The sequence below is a fragment of the Myxine glutinosa genome, chromosome 5, assembly GCF_964187855.1.
Source record: "Myxine glutinosa chromosome 5, kmMyxGlut1.1, whole genome shotgun sequence".
Classification (NCBI taxonomy): Eukaryota; Metazoa; Chordata; class Myxini; order Myxiniformes; family Myxinidae; genus Myxine; species Myxine glutinosa.
This window is the reverse complement of record NC_136265.1, coordinates 65041505-65059925: the sequence shown is the minus strand read 5'-3', so window position 1 is coordinate 65059925 and position 18421 is coordinate 65041505. Positions and strand designations below refer to the sequence as shown.

At 45.5% G+C, this 18421-nt stretch overlaps 1 protein-coding gene across 1 annotated transcript; it reads right to left on the bottom strand.

Moving 5' to 3' along the window:
• Positions 1 to 9259: 9259 nt before the first annotated feature.
• LOC144891957 (uncharacterized) lies at positions 9260 to 10105 on the bottom strand. Its single transcript, XM_078777068.1, has one exon. It carries the CDS (start codon positions 10103 to 10105, stop codon positions 9260 to 9262), a length of 846 nt encoding a protein of 281 aa, XP_078633194.1.
• Between the last annotated feature and the right edge of the window lie 8316 nt (positions 10106 to 18421).

Genomic DNA, 18421 nt, shown 5'->3' with positions numbered 1-18421 from the left:
TTCCCTTCTTCCTCCCGCGTTTATTATAGCACAATCCGTGTTTGGTCGTCGCCTCAAGTAAATCCGTTCTGGTCCATCCGCGGTCCCTGGTCTTAACCGGAAGGGTCTGCACAACAACTGGTGTCAAGAGTGAGGATCTGGGCCCGTCGGACAAATTTTTTTGTCCGCGGCGAGACATCGACACGGTTGGGCGAACATCGCGCCCGCCATTTGAACGCAAAATTTTTTAGTCAGAGGCGATAAATTTGCATAGTTGATTTACGGGACGCGAACAGCGCGTCAATTAAAATTTAAATTTTATTATGGTTAGAAAAGCCGCGCGGAGAAGCGACCCCTTCTTTACGGATGGAAGAGGTAAGCCGAATGGAGGAAAGGAGGATGGAAGATGGGGATGGCACCCGAAGTGAGTCGGAAGTAGTTGGGGTGGAGAGTAGTGTTGGAGCTTTCCCCGCCGTAGGGACGGCCCCCATAGACAGCCAGGCCTTAATGCGACTTATGGTGCAAATGAGTAATAAAATTGGTGCCCAAAGGAATGAAACGTATGCCCGGAATAAAAAATTGAAGGGAATGAGTGATAAAATGGATGAAATTAACAAAAAAATGGGGGAAATGAAAAATGAAATGGATGCCTTTTATGAACGACTGAATAACAGCATTGATGCCCGGGGTGAACTGATCAAAAGAATGAGTGATAGTTTGGAAGGAAAGGTAGAGGGAATGAACGAATGAAGGAATCAACCGGAGAAGGAAACACAGGAGGAGACAAGGGTGGCAGAAATTCAATCTGAATGGGGGGAAGCCAAATTGGGAATTTCACCGGGAATGGCAATTAAATCAAATTTACAGGTGAACGTGGAGTGCCCACAGGTAAATGGGGAAATTTTGATTGCAGCATGTGAAGAGGTGAATGGGGAATGCCTGCAGGTGGATGGGGAATGCCTGCAGGTGGATGGGGAATGCCTGCAGGTGGATGGGGAATGCCTGCAGGTAGATGGGGAATGCATACAGGTAAATGTGGCGTGTCAACAGGTGAGCGTGGAGTGCCAAGAGGTGAAGGGAGAATTAAATTGCAACAGGGAATGTTTCCCACCTGCTGGCCTGGAGGTTTGTCGGGACCGGGTGGATGCCCCAACACATCAACAGGGAGATGAATTTGGAGTGATGCAGCACGAGGGCGGTTGTGCAGTGCAACAGGGAGTAACATTGTTGGGGGTCCCGGTAATGGAGCCGGAACGGGTATTTATTGGGGAAGGCCTGTCGGGGCCAGAAATGATTTGGGGTGATGATGGGGATGATGAGCATGATGTGACCCAGCGGCTGGGGACCTGGGACAGTCCCATGGAGGACGAGGTTGACCAGGCCCAAAGGAGCTTGGGGGAGGAGGTGAGTCGGTCCGAGGAGGTGGTTGAGGTGACCGAGGGGACCCTCACCGTACACTACGATTTGGTAACGGAGGCTCCAAAATTGAAGAACCAGTTGGGGGAGTGTGTTGGCTCCGTACTGGATTTGGACCTTGGGGCAGTCGGGAGATCGAGCCTCTGATGATTTGGTCCCCGTAGGGAATTTGGAACAGCTGCAGGGAGGGGCAGAACAACCAGAGGGAGTTGTTACCTGCAGATGTGGTTTGGCACAGGTGGTGAGAAATTTTAAAAGAAAAAAGAAAATTACATTCAAATGGGAAATTGATTTGGCACAGCCGTGGTTGGATTTGGTCCCCCGGCTGTGGAATTTGGACCAGGGGAGGTCATTGGGGATGGCCTCGGGCAACAGTTGCCCCTTTGGAAATTTGGGTATGCCAGCCAGCTGGGGGGCAGTGCTGGCGAGATTTGGACGTGGGGTCCAGCTATGGGTGTATGGGTGTCATGGTACGACATGGGCTCCACGGGGGGTCTGGTGGAGTGTGGTGTCCCTTGTCCGTCGGGGCGCCGTCTGAGCTGGTGGCTCGGGCCAACAGGGTCACCGGACCCTGGTGGGGGTTAACACCTCCAGGGGGGTCCGAGGTGGTTTCTCAAGCCTGGGATGGCATTTATTGAGGACCACGAGGGGGAGGTGTTGTGGGTCGCGCTTTGGTGGTGGCACCACGGACGGCCAACTTGGGCCTGATGTAGTGACCACCCGGGCATGCGGCCTGACACCCTCTTCCTGAGACTCTGGGACAGCCGGCATGTGGTGACCTGACAGGCTGTGCTGGGCTATGGACGCGGGTCGAACCGAATGGACAGGGATGGAGATAGCTTGCCGGACAACCATTGGGGCATCTGTGGAACGTGATGGTGTGAGGGTGACCTTCCACAGATGCTCCGTTATGATTTATGGACTCTCGGTTTGGGAAGAGAGCCATGGGAGTGTTGAATCGGGAATGTGTAAAGAGCCGAGCATATGGGCCATGCTCGGCTGGCATGTGTATGGCAAAGCATCTTTCTTTGGTGAGTTTAGTAAAATGTGAAAAATGTTTGGCATGGGTAATCTCAAGGATATGCAAATTCAAGAGTGAATTTTGTGAAGAGAAAAGGTGGTCACTGCACAGTGACACCATTATTGATCCAGGTGTGTGAGATCAAAGTGTTGGAGGCTGTGATAAAATTGACAGGGTAGCAGGACACAGCTTTCAAATGGTTGCGGGGGCGACTGCGCCAATATTTGGGATGCGGGATCATGTGGATGGAGTTGAGGGTCTGGGGGTCAACGTGGTGCTGTGCGTGTCCGAGGTGTGTGGACCATGTCTTCGAGATGGGTCTCCTGGTGGAGCATGGCTGTCGACTGGACCTTGGTGTGGTCAAGTGTGGGTGGGCACTGGGGGGGTTGCAGTTGTGTGGACTTGGGGATGAGGGCGGCGTAGGTGACGTGCGGGGAAAGCCACGCACTGCGACCGTCTCCCCCAGGGCCGAGGTTGTGCGTGCAATAGTGTGTTGTTGGCAGCAGGTGCTCACCACATTGGCCAGCTGGGGCTGGTGCAGCTGTGTTCCTCACAGGGGGGGCGAAGGATGGATGGTGGGTCGCACCCTTATGGACACTCATGGGCCATGTTGGCGTTTCAGCTGCTCAGCTTGTCCCGATGACCCTTCCACGGTAGAGGTGCAGAGCTGTCGTGGCCACAGGTGGTGGTGTAGTGATAATCACCGTTGGATGCGGACCCACATGCCTGCCAGTGTAGTGGGGAGAAAAGAGAAATTTGGAAAATTTTGTAGGCCCAATGATAAATTTTGGGATTGTGAAGGATGGATGGCACCTTTGGACTTGACCAACCGGAAGTTACCTGCACATCAAGGTAGGGGTAAGGCCTTCATGGTTACTGTCCCAGGCTTCAGGACTTGCTTTGTAAATTGGGACATGTAATTTGGAGTTGAGAGGCGGGTGAGAGTGATGACATGGCCGGTGAAGGGATGGAATGTGTGCCACAGTCTTGTGGGTGGCGTTTATGTTAGTGTTGTGGTGACGTGTTTTCATGGGGTCGTAAGGGTGATGATAGGCTATGAGCCAAGGGGGTTGGTCGGTACCATACAGATGGAGTAAGGCTCATTGTGATTTTTAGCAAGATATATGTCCCTAGATATGAAAAAAAGTGATAGCAGTGTATAACTCTGGGCCATCTCTGTGTTATCACCCGAAATATTATTATACGCCCGCTTCGCTTCGCCAAAAAATGTGATATTTGCTAAAATTGGAATAAATATGTTTTTAAGGACCACAGAGTGCCAATAATTTGCATACTGGATGCCAACTAATATAGTAATAGAAATATAGAACATTTGTGGGGGTTATTTATCAAATTTTTGATATAATGACAAAAAATATGTTAAATTTAGTGAAAAAGTGGTCGAAATCGCTTCGAGTTCAGAATTCACATTGTACATTTTTGTCAATATTTCAGAAATGAAAACTCCCAGAGTAACATTTGACCCCTCAAAATCTTCGCAAGGAACCACTGCATTGGAATATATCATTACTTTGTAATATGGTGGTTGTTTGGGGCACATATTTTGGCAAAGTTCAAAATATGTTCAACCATACCCCCTAATTTTGATATTTTGGAACGAAACATAGCTTTTGAACATTTTAGGTTTATTCGTCTTCTACTTTTGGTATCTCAGTGTAATTTTTGGTATTAGCTCGTATCCTAAAGTAGGTTTGTAACATTTTGATAAGTATTAACTAACCTGAAATTAATGTGCCCCAAATATTAACTAATGATAAGAAAGAGTATTAACTAACCCACCTGAAAGTGGAAATGCGGGGCATGGGGGGTGGGGGGGGGGGGGTACACGCCACATGTTACTCCAGTGCCACTGGTAACTCCACTTAATCATCACTATCATCATCATCTATGCTTAAACAGTTACTTCTGGCACATTTGCACATCTTCATCCATGATACAACAGTTACATACATTTTTGGCACACTTGCACAGTTCCAGGGGTGTACTCACACATGACAGGTTACTCCAAAGCTACTGGTAACTCCAGTTCATTGTCGCTTTCAGCAATCATCATCATTGTCTCATCGATGCTACAGCAGTTATTTCTGGCACACTTGCACAGTTCCAGGGGTGTACTCACACATGACAGGTTACTCCAAAGCTACTGGTAACTCCAGTTCACCATCGCTATCGTCGTAATTGATGTTTCAAGATTTATTTCTGGCACATTTGCACAAATTGGGGGTGGGGGTGGGGGGGGATTGAGGTGCAACAAGTTATTCCAGTGCCACAGGTAACTCCACTTAATCATCACTATCATCGTCATCTATGCTTAAACAGTTACTTCTGGCACATTTGCACATCTTCATCCATGATACAACAGTTACATACATTTCTGGCACACTTGCACAGTTCCGGGGGGTGTACTCACACATGACAGGTTACTCCAAAGCTACTGGTAACTCCAGTTCACCATCGCTATCGTCGTAATTGATGTTTCAAGATTTATTTCTGGCACATTTGCACAAATTGGGGGTGGGGGTGGGGGGGGATTGACGTGCAACAAGTTATTTCAGTGCCACAGGTAACTCCACTTCATCATCACTGCCATCGTCATCATTGTCATCTTTGTGATGGTACATCTGTGTCGTTTTCAGTTGTTGAGTCTGTTTCACTTCGAGTAGTGTGTGTTGCCTCTTGAAGTACTTTTTTTCCTCCACAAGAAAAGACGTAGAAATGTCATTTACATAGACAATGTCACCTTGCGACCTCATATGAGGAGTGATGAAGCAAAGTTAAGGGAATTTCTTGATCAGCCTCTGTTTTAGATACCCTGTCTTATATGACCGTGCATCAACTCCATGAGTTTCCTTTATCTGCTTGATGAACAATTCATTAAGCTTTTTGAGTCTCATGATCTCCTTGTTCTTGATGATTCGGGTCTCCACTGTCTTGGAGAAGACCTCAAAGGCTTGAGAATAAGACGTTTCACCAGTGTTGTCTGCTCTGGCTGGCTTTGTGAAGTAACGGGTGAAATCACGGTAGCATGAGGTATGATACCTCACCACGATGGCCACACAATCTTGGTCTTTTATCTGCATGAGCAGTGCTTCATTCCCACTGTCTGCTGCTGCTTGCTTCAAATGTACTACAGCTACAGTAGAACATCTGACGAGCCTCTCTCTTTTTCTGTTGCTGGTGACTCTGCACACCACAGTTTTTTTCCTTCTGACACAGAATACAAATGTTTGGCAAAACATACTTTGACCTACCGGGCACTGAAGGTCGATCAAAATTGGAGAGAAGAACCCGTCTCTTTTTTGACGGTGGAACATCTTCTTCAACAGTTTTTCCACCATTGTCATCTTGGGATGTGGAAGCTGTAGAAGAAATAAACAAAGATAAAAATTATCAACACACACAGAAAAAATATTGAAAATGGAAACCCCTTAAAACCAAACAAAGGGCCCTACCTTAGTATAGGCAATCAGCATTTAGTCCCTACCGTGCTGACATTTGACGGTTACTTTTGTACATATAAGAGCTTGAAAAAGTTGAAGGGTAATTGTCAGGTAATGTGATGCGCAGTGGGGACTAGGATTATGTGTTTCATCATCAAATTATCATGGAGGTACCTCTGCTATGTCTGCGCACATAGGTCCAAGGATGTTCCGTCAAAAATTAAAAAATAAACCAAACTTCAATAAAAAAAATAATTAGGATTGCGTGATATAAATTCTTCCAAAGAACATTGATGCAAAAAATCCGAACAAAAAACTCACATTGAGCTTCATTTCTTGGAGGGAACATTGCCATTTCATTTTAGATCTACCGTCATTTTTCTGTTGTGCACCTATTTCTGTGCACCCATATTCATTTACACGCATTTTGCAATCTATTTGGGGAAACTGTGAGCTTTTCTGGTCACATCTTTAAACTAGAGCTTCCAGGGAAGCAGAACTCAACTGAACTGACTGGACAACTTTAAAGTAGGTCAGTTGTCTGTACTAGATTTGACTTAAGATAGCAACCTACCTTGTGTGGTAAGAGTCTCTCACACCAAGTTTGATCAAAATCCATAAATATTTGTGGACGTTAAAGTCTTAACGTCGTTTCGGAGCTGAAAACAATATGGCGGCTTATGGCGGCCATTTTGTGACGGATCGGTTTGGAATGCAATAGCAACCTACCTTGTGTGGTAAGGGTTAAACATTCTAAGTTTGATCAAAATCTGTTAATATTTGTGGACGCCAGAGTGTTAACATCGTTTTCATGACCAAAAACAAAATGGTCGCCCAAGTCCGCCATTTTTCAACGGATCGGGCTGAAATGTAATAGCAACCTGGTCGTTGGGGTAAGGATGCTGCATGTCAAGTTTGATCAGAATCGGTTGATATTTGTGGACGCTGGAGTGCTAACGTCGAAAAGTTAACGGACGACAGACGATGACGACAGACGACGGACGCCGGACGGTTCAGTATGTGATGAACTCAACTGGACTGTAGTCCAGTTGAGTTTAAAATGATAAATCCTCATTGCATTGCAATTTTCTCGCCAATTTTTTTATGAATCTGAATGACAAAATTGTTACTAAAATAATCATGTGTATTGTGCCTTCTCTTCTATCGTATTCATGCATTTACGCAGAATTGCGGATGCACAGACAAAGTTATAGATCCCTGCAGATAGATCTACATCAACCATGAAAGAAAATTGACAACCACTACTAGTATAGGCACGAGTATACTATGAGTAACACTAGACAATCTAACTGGTTAGAACTACATCTAGATCTAGTCGACTACATCATGACCTACAGCCTTAAATTTACCTTTGGAAGCTGCTGCATCAGCTTTCTTTTTCATGCTCTTCACAGTTCGTTCAATTCGCTGAGAATCCGTAAAGCGTGCGTAACAGGTGTGATGAAATCCACCATGATCAGGTAGCGGGGATACACTGTCACTGTGGTCTGCACCGCCGCTGCCACTGGCGGCACTGCTGCTGGAAGCAGAGTGTCGAGCAACGGAGTCTCTCGCGTCTTTTGCCTTTGGACCATCCAGAGTCTTCCATTTCGTCACATATTCTAAAAAGCGTGCCCATGTCTTAGCTGAAAATGGTGAAACTTTGCACGTTTTGGACGGAAATATGCATATAAACCACACTTTTTCATGCATATTTTCTTCGTTCGAAGACGTTCTGTCTTCCTCACTGGAGGCCGCCATGTTGGATCACGCGCTAAGCTACGGCGACTGTCATTGGATAATTATCAATGATCGATCAAACGCGTCTTCTGATTGGCTATTTTTTTGTTCCAGGCTGCGTGAATATTTCCACACAAATATAGTGAATTCAAACCTAACTTACTAATTACAGCACCAAAATCTCGTATGTGAAAAGTTACTGAACATTTCTTGTAATATTATCTATATTATCATGCAAAAAACATTCCCACCCCATTTGTTGGTCATTCAAGGAAGCTTTCTCTGGAAGAGCTATCTATATATTAGTATTATGAATGAAGAATGAAGCTTTTCCCACGAACCTGAATGAAATTTTCATATTTTTGTCACTGAATTATTTGTAACCAAGTTATAGGAGCATATAATGATGCTCATATCAAGAAAATAATGATATAACATAGTAGTACAACAATATTTATGCAGGACCTCGAAGGCCCCAGGCCTGCATTTGTGTTGGATTTTCGGGTTATAAGTGAAGAACGAAGATTTTCCCACGAGCCTGAATGAAATTTTTTTTTTTAATGTCACTGAATTTTGTGTAACAACATGAAAGTCGGTGAAAACGAGGCTCATTCCAAAACAAAATTGTACAACATAGTTTTTGCAACAAAAAAAAAACCTTGTGGGCCTCCGAGGCCCAATCACTGCATCCAAGGGTTAAATTTCTTGAGAACGCGATGTTGCGCCTCCCACCTCAATCGACTATAAAATTTGGACACCCTGGTACTACGATTACCTCCCCCTAGACAAGAGAAAGACAATCATGAAAATTTTTTGATTCCGAAAGCCGAGCGCAATTTGCACCCAGCGGGTGTCAAACACACAACCTTCGGACACCGAGTGTCCACTAGGTTTGAATCCCACTCTCCTGACACCAGTTGTTACGTGACTACCCTTGGTGAACACCGCAGGGTAACACGGATGACCAAACGAGCTTAATGCGTTCAGTTCAATGGCGGAGTTAATACATTCATTCAGAACATCAGAACCTTCACAACATTTATAAGGCTTCTCTCCTGTGTGTATTACTTGATGTGTTTGTAAAGTTGATGAACGAGTGAAATCCTTGCTGCACACAGGACATTTATAAGGCTTCTCTCCGGTGTATAATACTTCATGTCTTTGTAAAGTTGATGAACAAGTTAAATCCTTGCTACACACAGGACATTTATAAGGCTTCTCTCCTGTGTGTATCATTTGATGTCTTTGTAAATTTGATGAACAAGCAAAATCCTTGCTAGACACAGGATATTTATACGGATTCTCTCATGTGTGTGTTCTTTGATGTGTTTGTAAAGTTGATGAACGAGTGAAATCCTTGCTGCACACAGGACATTAAAAAGGCTTCTCTCCTGTGTGTATCATTTTATGTGATTGTAAATTTGATGAACAAGCAAAATCCTTGCTACACACAGGACATTTATAAGGCTTCTCTCCTGTGTGTGTTCTTTGATGTCTTTGTAAATCTGATGAACGAGCAAAATCCTTGCTGCACACAGGACATTTATAAGGCTTCTCTCCTATGTGTATCTTTTGATGTTTTTGTAAATCTGATGAACGAGCAAAATCCTTGCTGCACACAGGACATTTATGAAGCTTCTCTTCAGTGTGTTCTTTGATGTCTTTGTAAATGTGATGAATGAGCAAAATCCTTGCTGCACACAGGACATTTATAAGGCTTCTCTCCTGTGTGTGTTCTTTGATGTGATTGTACATTTGATGAACGAGCAAAATCCTTGCTACACACAGGACATTTATAAGGCTTCTCTCCTGTGTGAGTTCTTTGATGTGATTGTACATTTGATGAACGAGTAAAATCCTTGTTACACACAGGACATTTATAAGGCTTCTCTCCTGTGTGTGTTCTTTGATGTGTTTGTAAATTTGATGAACAAGCAAAATCCTTGCTGCACACAGGACATTTATAAGGTTTCTCTCCTGTGTGTGTTCTTTGATGTCTTTGTAAATTTGATGAATGAGCAAAATCCTTGCTGCACACAGGACATTTATAAGGCTTCTCTCCTGTGTGTGTTCTTTGATGTGTTTGCAAATGTGATGAACGAGCAAAATCCTTGCTGCACACAGGACATTTATAAGGCTTCTCTCCTGTGTGTGTTCTTTGATGTGTTTGTAAATGTGATAAAAGAGTGAAATTCTTGCTGCACACAGGACATTTAAGAGGTTTCTCTCCTGTGTGTTTTACTTGATGACATTTGAATGTTGATAACCAAGAAAATTCCTTGCTGCACACATTGCACTTGTATGGCGTCCCCCGTCTGTATGTTGCTTGACATCTCTTTGAAGACTTTAATGAGATAAATGTTTTCTTGCAAACAGAACACTTGTGCAGCTTCTCATTCCTTTCAATTTTCTTGAATGTCGAACTACAATTGTTCTTCGTCAATACACTGCTATTGTTGTTGACTTCCTGATAAGAAGTCTGTGTCATGTTCTGATTGAATGAAACTTCACTGTCAAACAATTGCGAACTTGACTGAGAATAAAAAACCAATTTCAATTGATTCTCTGCAAAGACAATTCAAAAAACCATCAATAAATCACAATTGCGGTGAAACATCATCATTTTAAAAAGCAGAACGAATCGTACTCCATTACCATTTAAAACTGGTCCTTTGTCTCTGCTCATATGTCATGAGGCGGAACCGAAAGTAAAGGATCAATGTTTAAGGTCCCGTGACAAGAATGCTTTGAGATTTAGAGGTGGTTTCCATATAAATGAAGGGTGCTGAACAAAATGGTTGGTAGTCGCCGTTGGTGATGGCTGGCAACCAACAAAATGGTTGCCAGCGATAGTTTGTCTCCTCTTTCTGGACACCGTGGGATCTTTAATGTCCACCCACTAATTCCGGCATATGGATGACCAGTTTAACGTCCATCCGAGGGACGGCACGCGCATTGATGAATCACCCGGCCTCTACCACCTTTCACCTTTCAAGATTGCTAACTTTTCTGGCTCTGTGCTATCTATATAAATAAAACACAGTTTGTGTGTGTGTGTGTGTGTGTGTGTGTGTGTGTGTGTGTGTGTGTGTGTGTGTTTGTTACCGATAGACTCCTAATCGGAGGCTCACGTGCTTGATATTTGGCATAGACATGGCCATTGAGCCTGGGAAGGACATGGCCTACCTAAAAATATTTGACGAGATCCATATTTTTTATTCATATTTACCTCAGCGCATTTCAGGGAGGAACATCACACACGGAATCTCAGCCGGTGCCAGAGCAGCTCGCTGATTCGCTCATGAGCGATCACGTGATGTTCCATCCTCGCTGCCAGACCACTGAACGGAAAAGATATAGAATGACCATTGCCATTCACACCACATAGGTGGAGATGCAGCTACCGGGCGCCATCTTGGTTGGCACTCGATGCTGGGCGATGGTGATTTCCGTCATGCGTTTGCACGTAATTCAGAGCGAAAAGCGATTGCGTTTTTTCACCTTTTGTGCGATCGTGTTTTGTGTCGATTTTGTGCGATATGAATTAAACGTCTTTGCAACAGCTGTGAAACGTCTTTCCACAACCCTTCCTTAACCGATTGGAGCAGTTTATTGCCGCACAAAATGGCATTTTAACAGTTGTCTCACTTTTAAAATCTGGGACACGTTGAAAACAAACGAGATCCGCGAAGCGAGTTGGTCGAGTCGTGCTAACCAAGATGGCGACACGGCGGCTACACTTTTCACAGAGTATGAGCATTCTATATATTTTCAATTCAGTGCGCCAGACTCGCTCACGTACTTGATTTGTGGCATAGACATGGCCATTGGGCCTTCACGGTGTAATTTGTGCGAGGCTTTTGTCCGAGTGAGCTCGAGTCGAGAGGGCGAATGTACGGGTTGGGAATGTACGGGTCTCCCTTCCCCCGCCCGGCAACGCCGGTACTGGAGGGCGTCACAGGATCGGTGAGTCTCCAAAATCCGCTTCGTGCTGTTGTTGCGAAGTTCGTGTTGTTGCTCTCCTCCCATGAGAACTGCAACGTCATTGTTGACTGGCCCTCCCCTTCCCCCAACCTCCCCCGACCCCCTCCGTCCTCCCCTTCCCCCCATTCCCCTCCCCCTTCCCCCTTCCTATTCCCCCCCTCCCTTTCCCCCTTCCCCCTCCACCTACCCTTCCCCCCTCCCCTTACCCCTCCCTTCCCCCTCCACCCTATTCCCTCCCCAAAGGCAAAATCCAAGATTGCAACGAAAATCTCTCCCACTCTCCTTTTCCCTCCTTCACCCTTCCTCTCCTTTCCTCCTCTGTGGTGGCCCTGAATTTGTGAAGTTGGGGGTACACCATCCTATATTTGGGGGATCTATGGGTCGCTCTTACGAGATCATCGGCTGTCTCCATGCCGCGGGCTTGTTCAACACAGAACTGAACTGTCTCGGGTATACAACAACAACAACAACAACAACAACGTGCTGGCTGATGTCCGGCTTTGTTGATACAGCGACAGCAACAAGATTTTAAAAAACCCCACAACAAGCCATTGAATCAGAAGTTTACCGCCGTGGATGTACCCTCTTTTACACCACCTTATTTAACACGTCAAACTAGTTATTCATGCCCATAGTTTGTGTCCTTCATGATGTCCTTAAAAACAGTACGTTTCATGTTTGGAAGGATTTTAAATTTTGTTTGATTGGCAGACTAACAGACAGGCTGAAGTAATTCCTCTATGGCAAGTGTGAATGCATGTTCAAGACGAGACTCCGTCAAATTTAGAGCCAACACACTGCTAAGCTGCACGTGTCGTGGCAATGATTAGGGGCAACCAAATATCCCCCACCTTCCACATTATAATACTGAGTATTGCCCCCCGAGATACCCTCCCAATCCTCTGGGGGGGCAGTCTAAGACCACACATGATAATTCTACTTCCCGCCAGAAGACCTCCCTCGGATATCTATCGCTGCCAAGGTCGGCACATTGGATTCCTTGCACCCTAAAAATGAAATATTATGTCCTCCCTGTGGCCTTGCCCCCCCCCCCCTCCACGAGGCTCTTCACTATCTGGACCACCTCTTTGATCCCCCAGTATGGGATGAGGGTAGGGGGACGTGGGGGGAACCATGTATAACAAGCGTTACGCCTCGGTCCCCCGTCGGGGAAGTGATGTGAGTTGACAAAGTGGAAGACGCAGAAAACATGCTATGATATGATATTTCGCTCACAAGGTTCAGACATACATTGAGGCGGCCATCTTGGATTTTGACGTGGCGACCCAATTTTCTATGGCGCTCTTCCTTATGCCTAGATACACCTACACACCAGATTAGAAGTTGGTACTTCGCTTATTTTTCAAGATATTCCGCTCACAAGGTTCAGACCTACATGGCGGCGGCCATCTTGGATTTTGAAGTGGTGACCCAATTTTCAATAGCGTTCTTCCTTGTGCCTAGATACACCCAAACACCAGATTAGAAGTTGGTACTTCGCTTATTTTTCAAGATATTCATCTCACAAGGTTCAGACAGACATGGCGGCTGCCATCTTGGATTTTGACTTGGCGACCCAATTTTAAACAGCGTTCTTGCTTGTGCCTAGATACACCCACACACCAGATTAGAAGTTGGTACTTCGCTTATTTTCAAGATATTTCGCTCACAAGGATCAGACATATCTATGGTGGCGGCCATATTGGATTTTGACGTGGCGACCCAATTTTCAACAGCGTTTTTTTTATGCCGAGATACACCCACACACCAAATTCGAAGTTGGTACTTCGCTTATTTTTCAAGATATTCATCTCACAAGGTTCAGACATACATGGCGGCGGCCATCTTGGATGTTGACGTGGCGACCCAATTTACAATAGCGTTCTTCCTTATGCCTAGATACACCCACACACCAAATTAGAAGTTGGTACTTCGCTTATTTTTCAAGATATTCAGCTCAAGGTTCAGACATACATGGTGGCGGCCATCTTGGATTTTGACGTGGGTTGCACCCACACACCAAATTCGAATGCGGTCCTTCGCTTACGCATGCACGCACGCCCGCACACACGCATGCCCGCACGCACAGACGGACGGACGGACACACGGACGGAGGGGAAAACCATAGTCCCCCTTTCGCTCCGCTGTGCGACGTGGGACAATAACCGGCTTGACGGTGAGAACTGCAAGATTTTCGGTGGATGGCCTCGAGGCGCTTCCTTGTGCATTGTACGCATCACGATTTGCTTCTTGCTAATGTGGGTCGTGCTGCCGTGCGCCAGGAGCTGCCGTTTTGGCGCGTGGACCGGAAAACATTCTGTGCACGTTTATTAATAATTTCTATAATAAACCTCTTGTACCACAGTTCCAAATGCATCCAGGGGTTCTTCTTGGGGTAAGGGGTTAGCGGGGGGGGGGGCTGATCGCTGCCCCCACACACGTTCATAATCCGATTAGTGTTATGCGATATTCAAAATATGAAATTAAAAGGAAAGTATGTAGTTCCTCAAACACAGACTGAGTGACATTTCTCAGACAGATTGAGTGAACCAATATTGTGTCACCGCACTTTCCGCGACGCACGCAAGATAAAAGGAAACGTCCCAATAAGCCGAGGATGTCTTCGTTGAATGATCTTATGACAGGGGTCATGCTTAATTATTTTTTTTTGAGGTCTTTTCGGGCCACCAAAAGAGATTTTATTTTTTAGGGCCCACCAGCATTTTTGGTGGTCCGACCATACATTATTTGCTGAAGAATCAAACTTCATAAAAATCAATATCCATGTTTAAATTACTATTTCTCACGACATCTGGAGATCAAATTTCAGTGCCATTCATACCAGCAACCTCGCAACTCACAATCACAGAACACTCCTGAAAGCTATTCAATCATGTCCCTACTAACTGACAGCAAAATAATACTGGGACAATTTTAATGTTTGCTGAAGAAAAATCTCTTCGCATATTGACCCATTTATTGCGTTTTCCAAAACAATTGTTAACTCTGCACAACCTTCAGCTATTGACGAGATAATAGTACTCATTACATCTTGAAAATAGTGCTAAAATACATGCCAATGTAAAACTTGAGTATTTTTATTTGATGAACGTTCAGTTTCAAAAAATATTGGGTCAAGATTTGATGAAAAGAACAGTTAATTTACCACAGTGTGAATTTGCGTGACGAGCATGAGGCCAACAATGTGATGCATGCATATTGCAAGCTGACGGCCTTGCTGTTATTTCCCAAGGCAGTGTTCGAGGCATGCACACCAAACTCTGTCTCACACATGTGCTGGGGTGTGTTCACCGAGCTGTATATATGACTGGAGCGCAGCTGCAGTACGTACTCGCAGGGCAAGCAGCCACCATATTGGAATACCCTTCCCTCGTGAGAACACGAGGGGTACAGGCATAGCTGAGAGTGAGATAAGCGTGAAGGCATATGAATGCAAAGGTTCCTTGACAGATTGATTCACATTTGTTTTCCTATTTTGTTTGTTTTCCTTGTTAACCTTGTCATAGAGCCACAAAGGTGACTGACAAAACTGAAGCACCAAGTTGAGTTTGTCTTGGAGCCGACGCCATTGTGGTGAACATCGAGGAAAAAGCGGACATCAAGAGAAATACGAACGTGGTCCGTTGCCATACGAACTGCCGGCACCACACACGATGCTGGAGCCTCTTCCCTGAAGGTGGACACCGAAAGGACAAATGAGGTACGCTGCCATGTGGATCGCATACGAACCGAACCCTTACGCTGGATATCTGGCAGACTCCCGAGGGGAGGGGCCCTCAATGAAGAGGGGTAGGGGTCGATGTTGAGAAGGGGAGGGATTTTGAGTCGAGTCAAAAAAATGAATGTACGGGAAGCACTGCTCACACCGGGTGTGATAGATCAAGACGGGGCTTTGTGAATAGACGTGACTCCGATGAACCGCGGGAATCTCCGGATGCCAGAGGCGAGGGCATGGAGGTGGATGGGAGGGATTGTGAGAGGAAGGGGTAGGATGAGCGTGAATGCTCACGAAAGGCTGCTAATAATCTCACTATATTTCACCAAATGTCCGTCTGTCCGTCTGTTCCCAGGTACCGCAAAAATGGCTGAACCGATCGCAACGATATTTTGGGTGGGTAATCATGGGACCCCCTGGAGTAAAATAGCCTATATTGTTTTTCCAATTTTCCAAGTTTTCCAGTTTTTCCAAACACGATGGAATAACATTTACCGATATGAACAGTGATGTGGCTTTTATTGAAATTCTACAAATACTGTTTAGATTTTGATGAGAATTATGAACCTGCCGCGAATGCGGAAGTGGACAGATGATGGCAAATGCACGGGTTTGATAATATCCAAATACAACCGTCATTTAAAACAGTATTTTGTTGAAGTATCAATTGATGATTGGAATCGCCATTGACTGGGTATGGAACAAACATTCCCGTTTGTTTGCGAACGGGTACGTTTTTCATGGAAGTCCTTCATGAACTTGCTCTCCATGTCTGACGTACGATTGAAGGTGCTACAGGAATGTGGAATACATTTGTTTCATGCTTCAGCATTCACCGTTTCTGCATTGTCTGTTTGCTTCTGGCCTTGTCTGTTTGCTTCTTTCCAAAGCAAGAAGCTTGGAAAGTGCTAACTGTCTCACCAACATCAAAGACAATACTCCAGAGGAGAAAACTACAAACGGAAACCTGGAGTGTTGAGGTGAAGGAGATAATCCTCCAATGCAGGATGTATTCCAATTTCCAGACATGAAGCATGGGGGAGTAAAGGTAAGGGTGAACGGTTGAGGAACCAGCTGAAAAAAACTGGCACGAGGGCGGAGACAGTCCCCCTTGATAAATTTGAGAAGGTCTTTTCAACAATTAAAGATATCTAGATAAAGATAGAATAGAAGAGATAACATCTCGGGCAAGGCAACAAGTGGCAGAAGAGATTAGAGTGAGGGGAGCTATGTGCATGCTTGAAGGTGAAGACAGAGATGGCAGGAGGGATTGTAATAGGAAGGGGAAGGCCAAGCATGAAATGCCTACTTTGAAAGCAAATACCTATTTTGGGGGGAAATCGACCCCCCCAAAGGGGCAGATTTTTTTCAATGCCGTGAATATACTTTGGTACATCACTGGACGTGAAGGTTGTGGTCAAGTTTCATAGAAATTGTGTGTTTAGTTTCAGAGAAGAAAGCAAATACCTCTTTTGGTGGGGTCAAACCTGGACCCACTTTGATCCCGGTAGACCCTCTTAGACTTCTATTTTCTTCGTGCCGTGAACAAACTTTGGTACTTCACAGGTGATGAAGGTTGGGGTCAAGTTTCATCGAAATAGTGGTGGAATGTTTTGGAAAAGAAAGGTTGAATCGGTCTCCACTCTCTTTGCTTGGATTTTTCCCCCGATGTTTAAAATCATTATTCTATTAAAATTGAAGCATCAACTTGATTACTGCGGGGTGTATCGTTTTCTATGCACTCTCTCATTACTGTAGCATGTCATCTACCCTTATCCCCGTATTCCCTTTTAATAAACCCATTTTAATTATACGAGATGTTTTCCCACCTTTTACCTCCAGCGTGCTGCCTTGTTCGGCCTCAGATCGATTCTTGGGTTTTGAAAATTGGAAAGAATAGTTAATTGAACGCAGTATACTGTCGCGTAACCGTGATTAACACCACAGTTACGGATGACCGATTTGCGAGACTTTAACTCCCGAGGCGAACACTCAATGGCGGACTCAAGTTCAACACCAACGCGCGGAATGGCGGGGCGCAGCGAAGGCTCCGCAACCTTATCTATTAAAATCAAACACCCAGGAAAACTGCGTTCAGATATTATGTACAAAAAGTAATATAAGGGTTTATTAGGAAAAGTAAAGCCAGTGAAAAAGCCCGCCGGTAAATCTAATAACTCTAATAAACCTAAATCGGGACGTCCCCACACGACTGACAGCAACCACAAACGAGGGAGATTAATCACGAAAATAACACGTCCCGTCGTTCAAAATATACGCGGAGATCGGGCTTATCTGTCTTTGTCGTCTTGTATTGTTGGTGTCCAGCACCGCTCCTTCCGGCCCGATCGCACACCACGAGGCCCCTCGCTCCAAGCACCACGCGTCCGACGCAGGCCAGCGGCTCCACTTGACCAGGGACAGGAAGGACTCCTTTCAACTCCACTCGACTCGACGACGCGGGAGTGCTGGCAGCCAAGTGCCAACGAACTGCTCAGTGCCAACTGGGTGTGCTCTCGTGTGTCTCCTGCGACTCCCTACAACCCGAACTGCACTCGAACTGCGACTGGAATGGCGTGTCCTCTCCAACTCTCCACCACCGCTCAACTCTCTGGTGCCTGCCTGCGTCTGCAGTGCCTGCCACGAACTCAACTCAACTCAACTGGCGAACTCCTGAAATGGCGTCCGACCGTCGCCTATATTGGTGGCCGATGACGTCACATTGCGCACTCCTCAGCCAATCAAAGCCTCCCGCGACTCCTGACATCTCCCCCGTTACGCGACCCTGCGGTCCTGGCATAACACGTGCCGGCCAGGTTTGTAGGCCTTTGGAGGTGTACACGGTGGCGGCCAATCATGGCGGTGTTTTTGACCTGGTTTCCTGTCAATTTAATACGAAGTCCTTGTCAGGGAAAGGGGATTATTTAATGTTGCGCTAAGGACCTAACTAATGTTTATGTGGTTTGCAGTGCCATAATGGACAAAGGTTTGACTACCAGGTGAGACTCACAGGGGCGTTACCTTTAATCCCTCACTATTTAACACTCGAATCTCCAGGTAGATCCACACTCATACATCTTACCC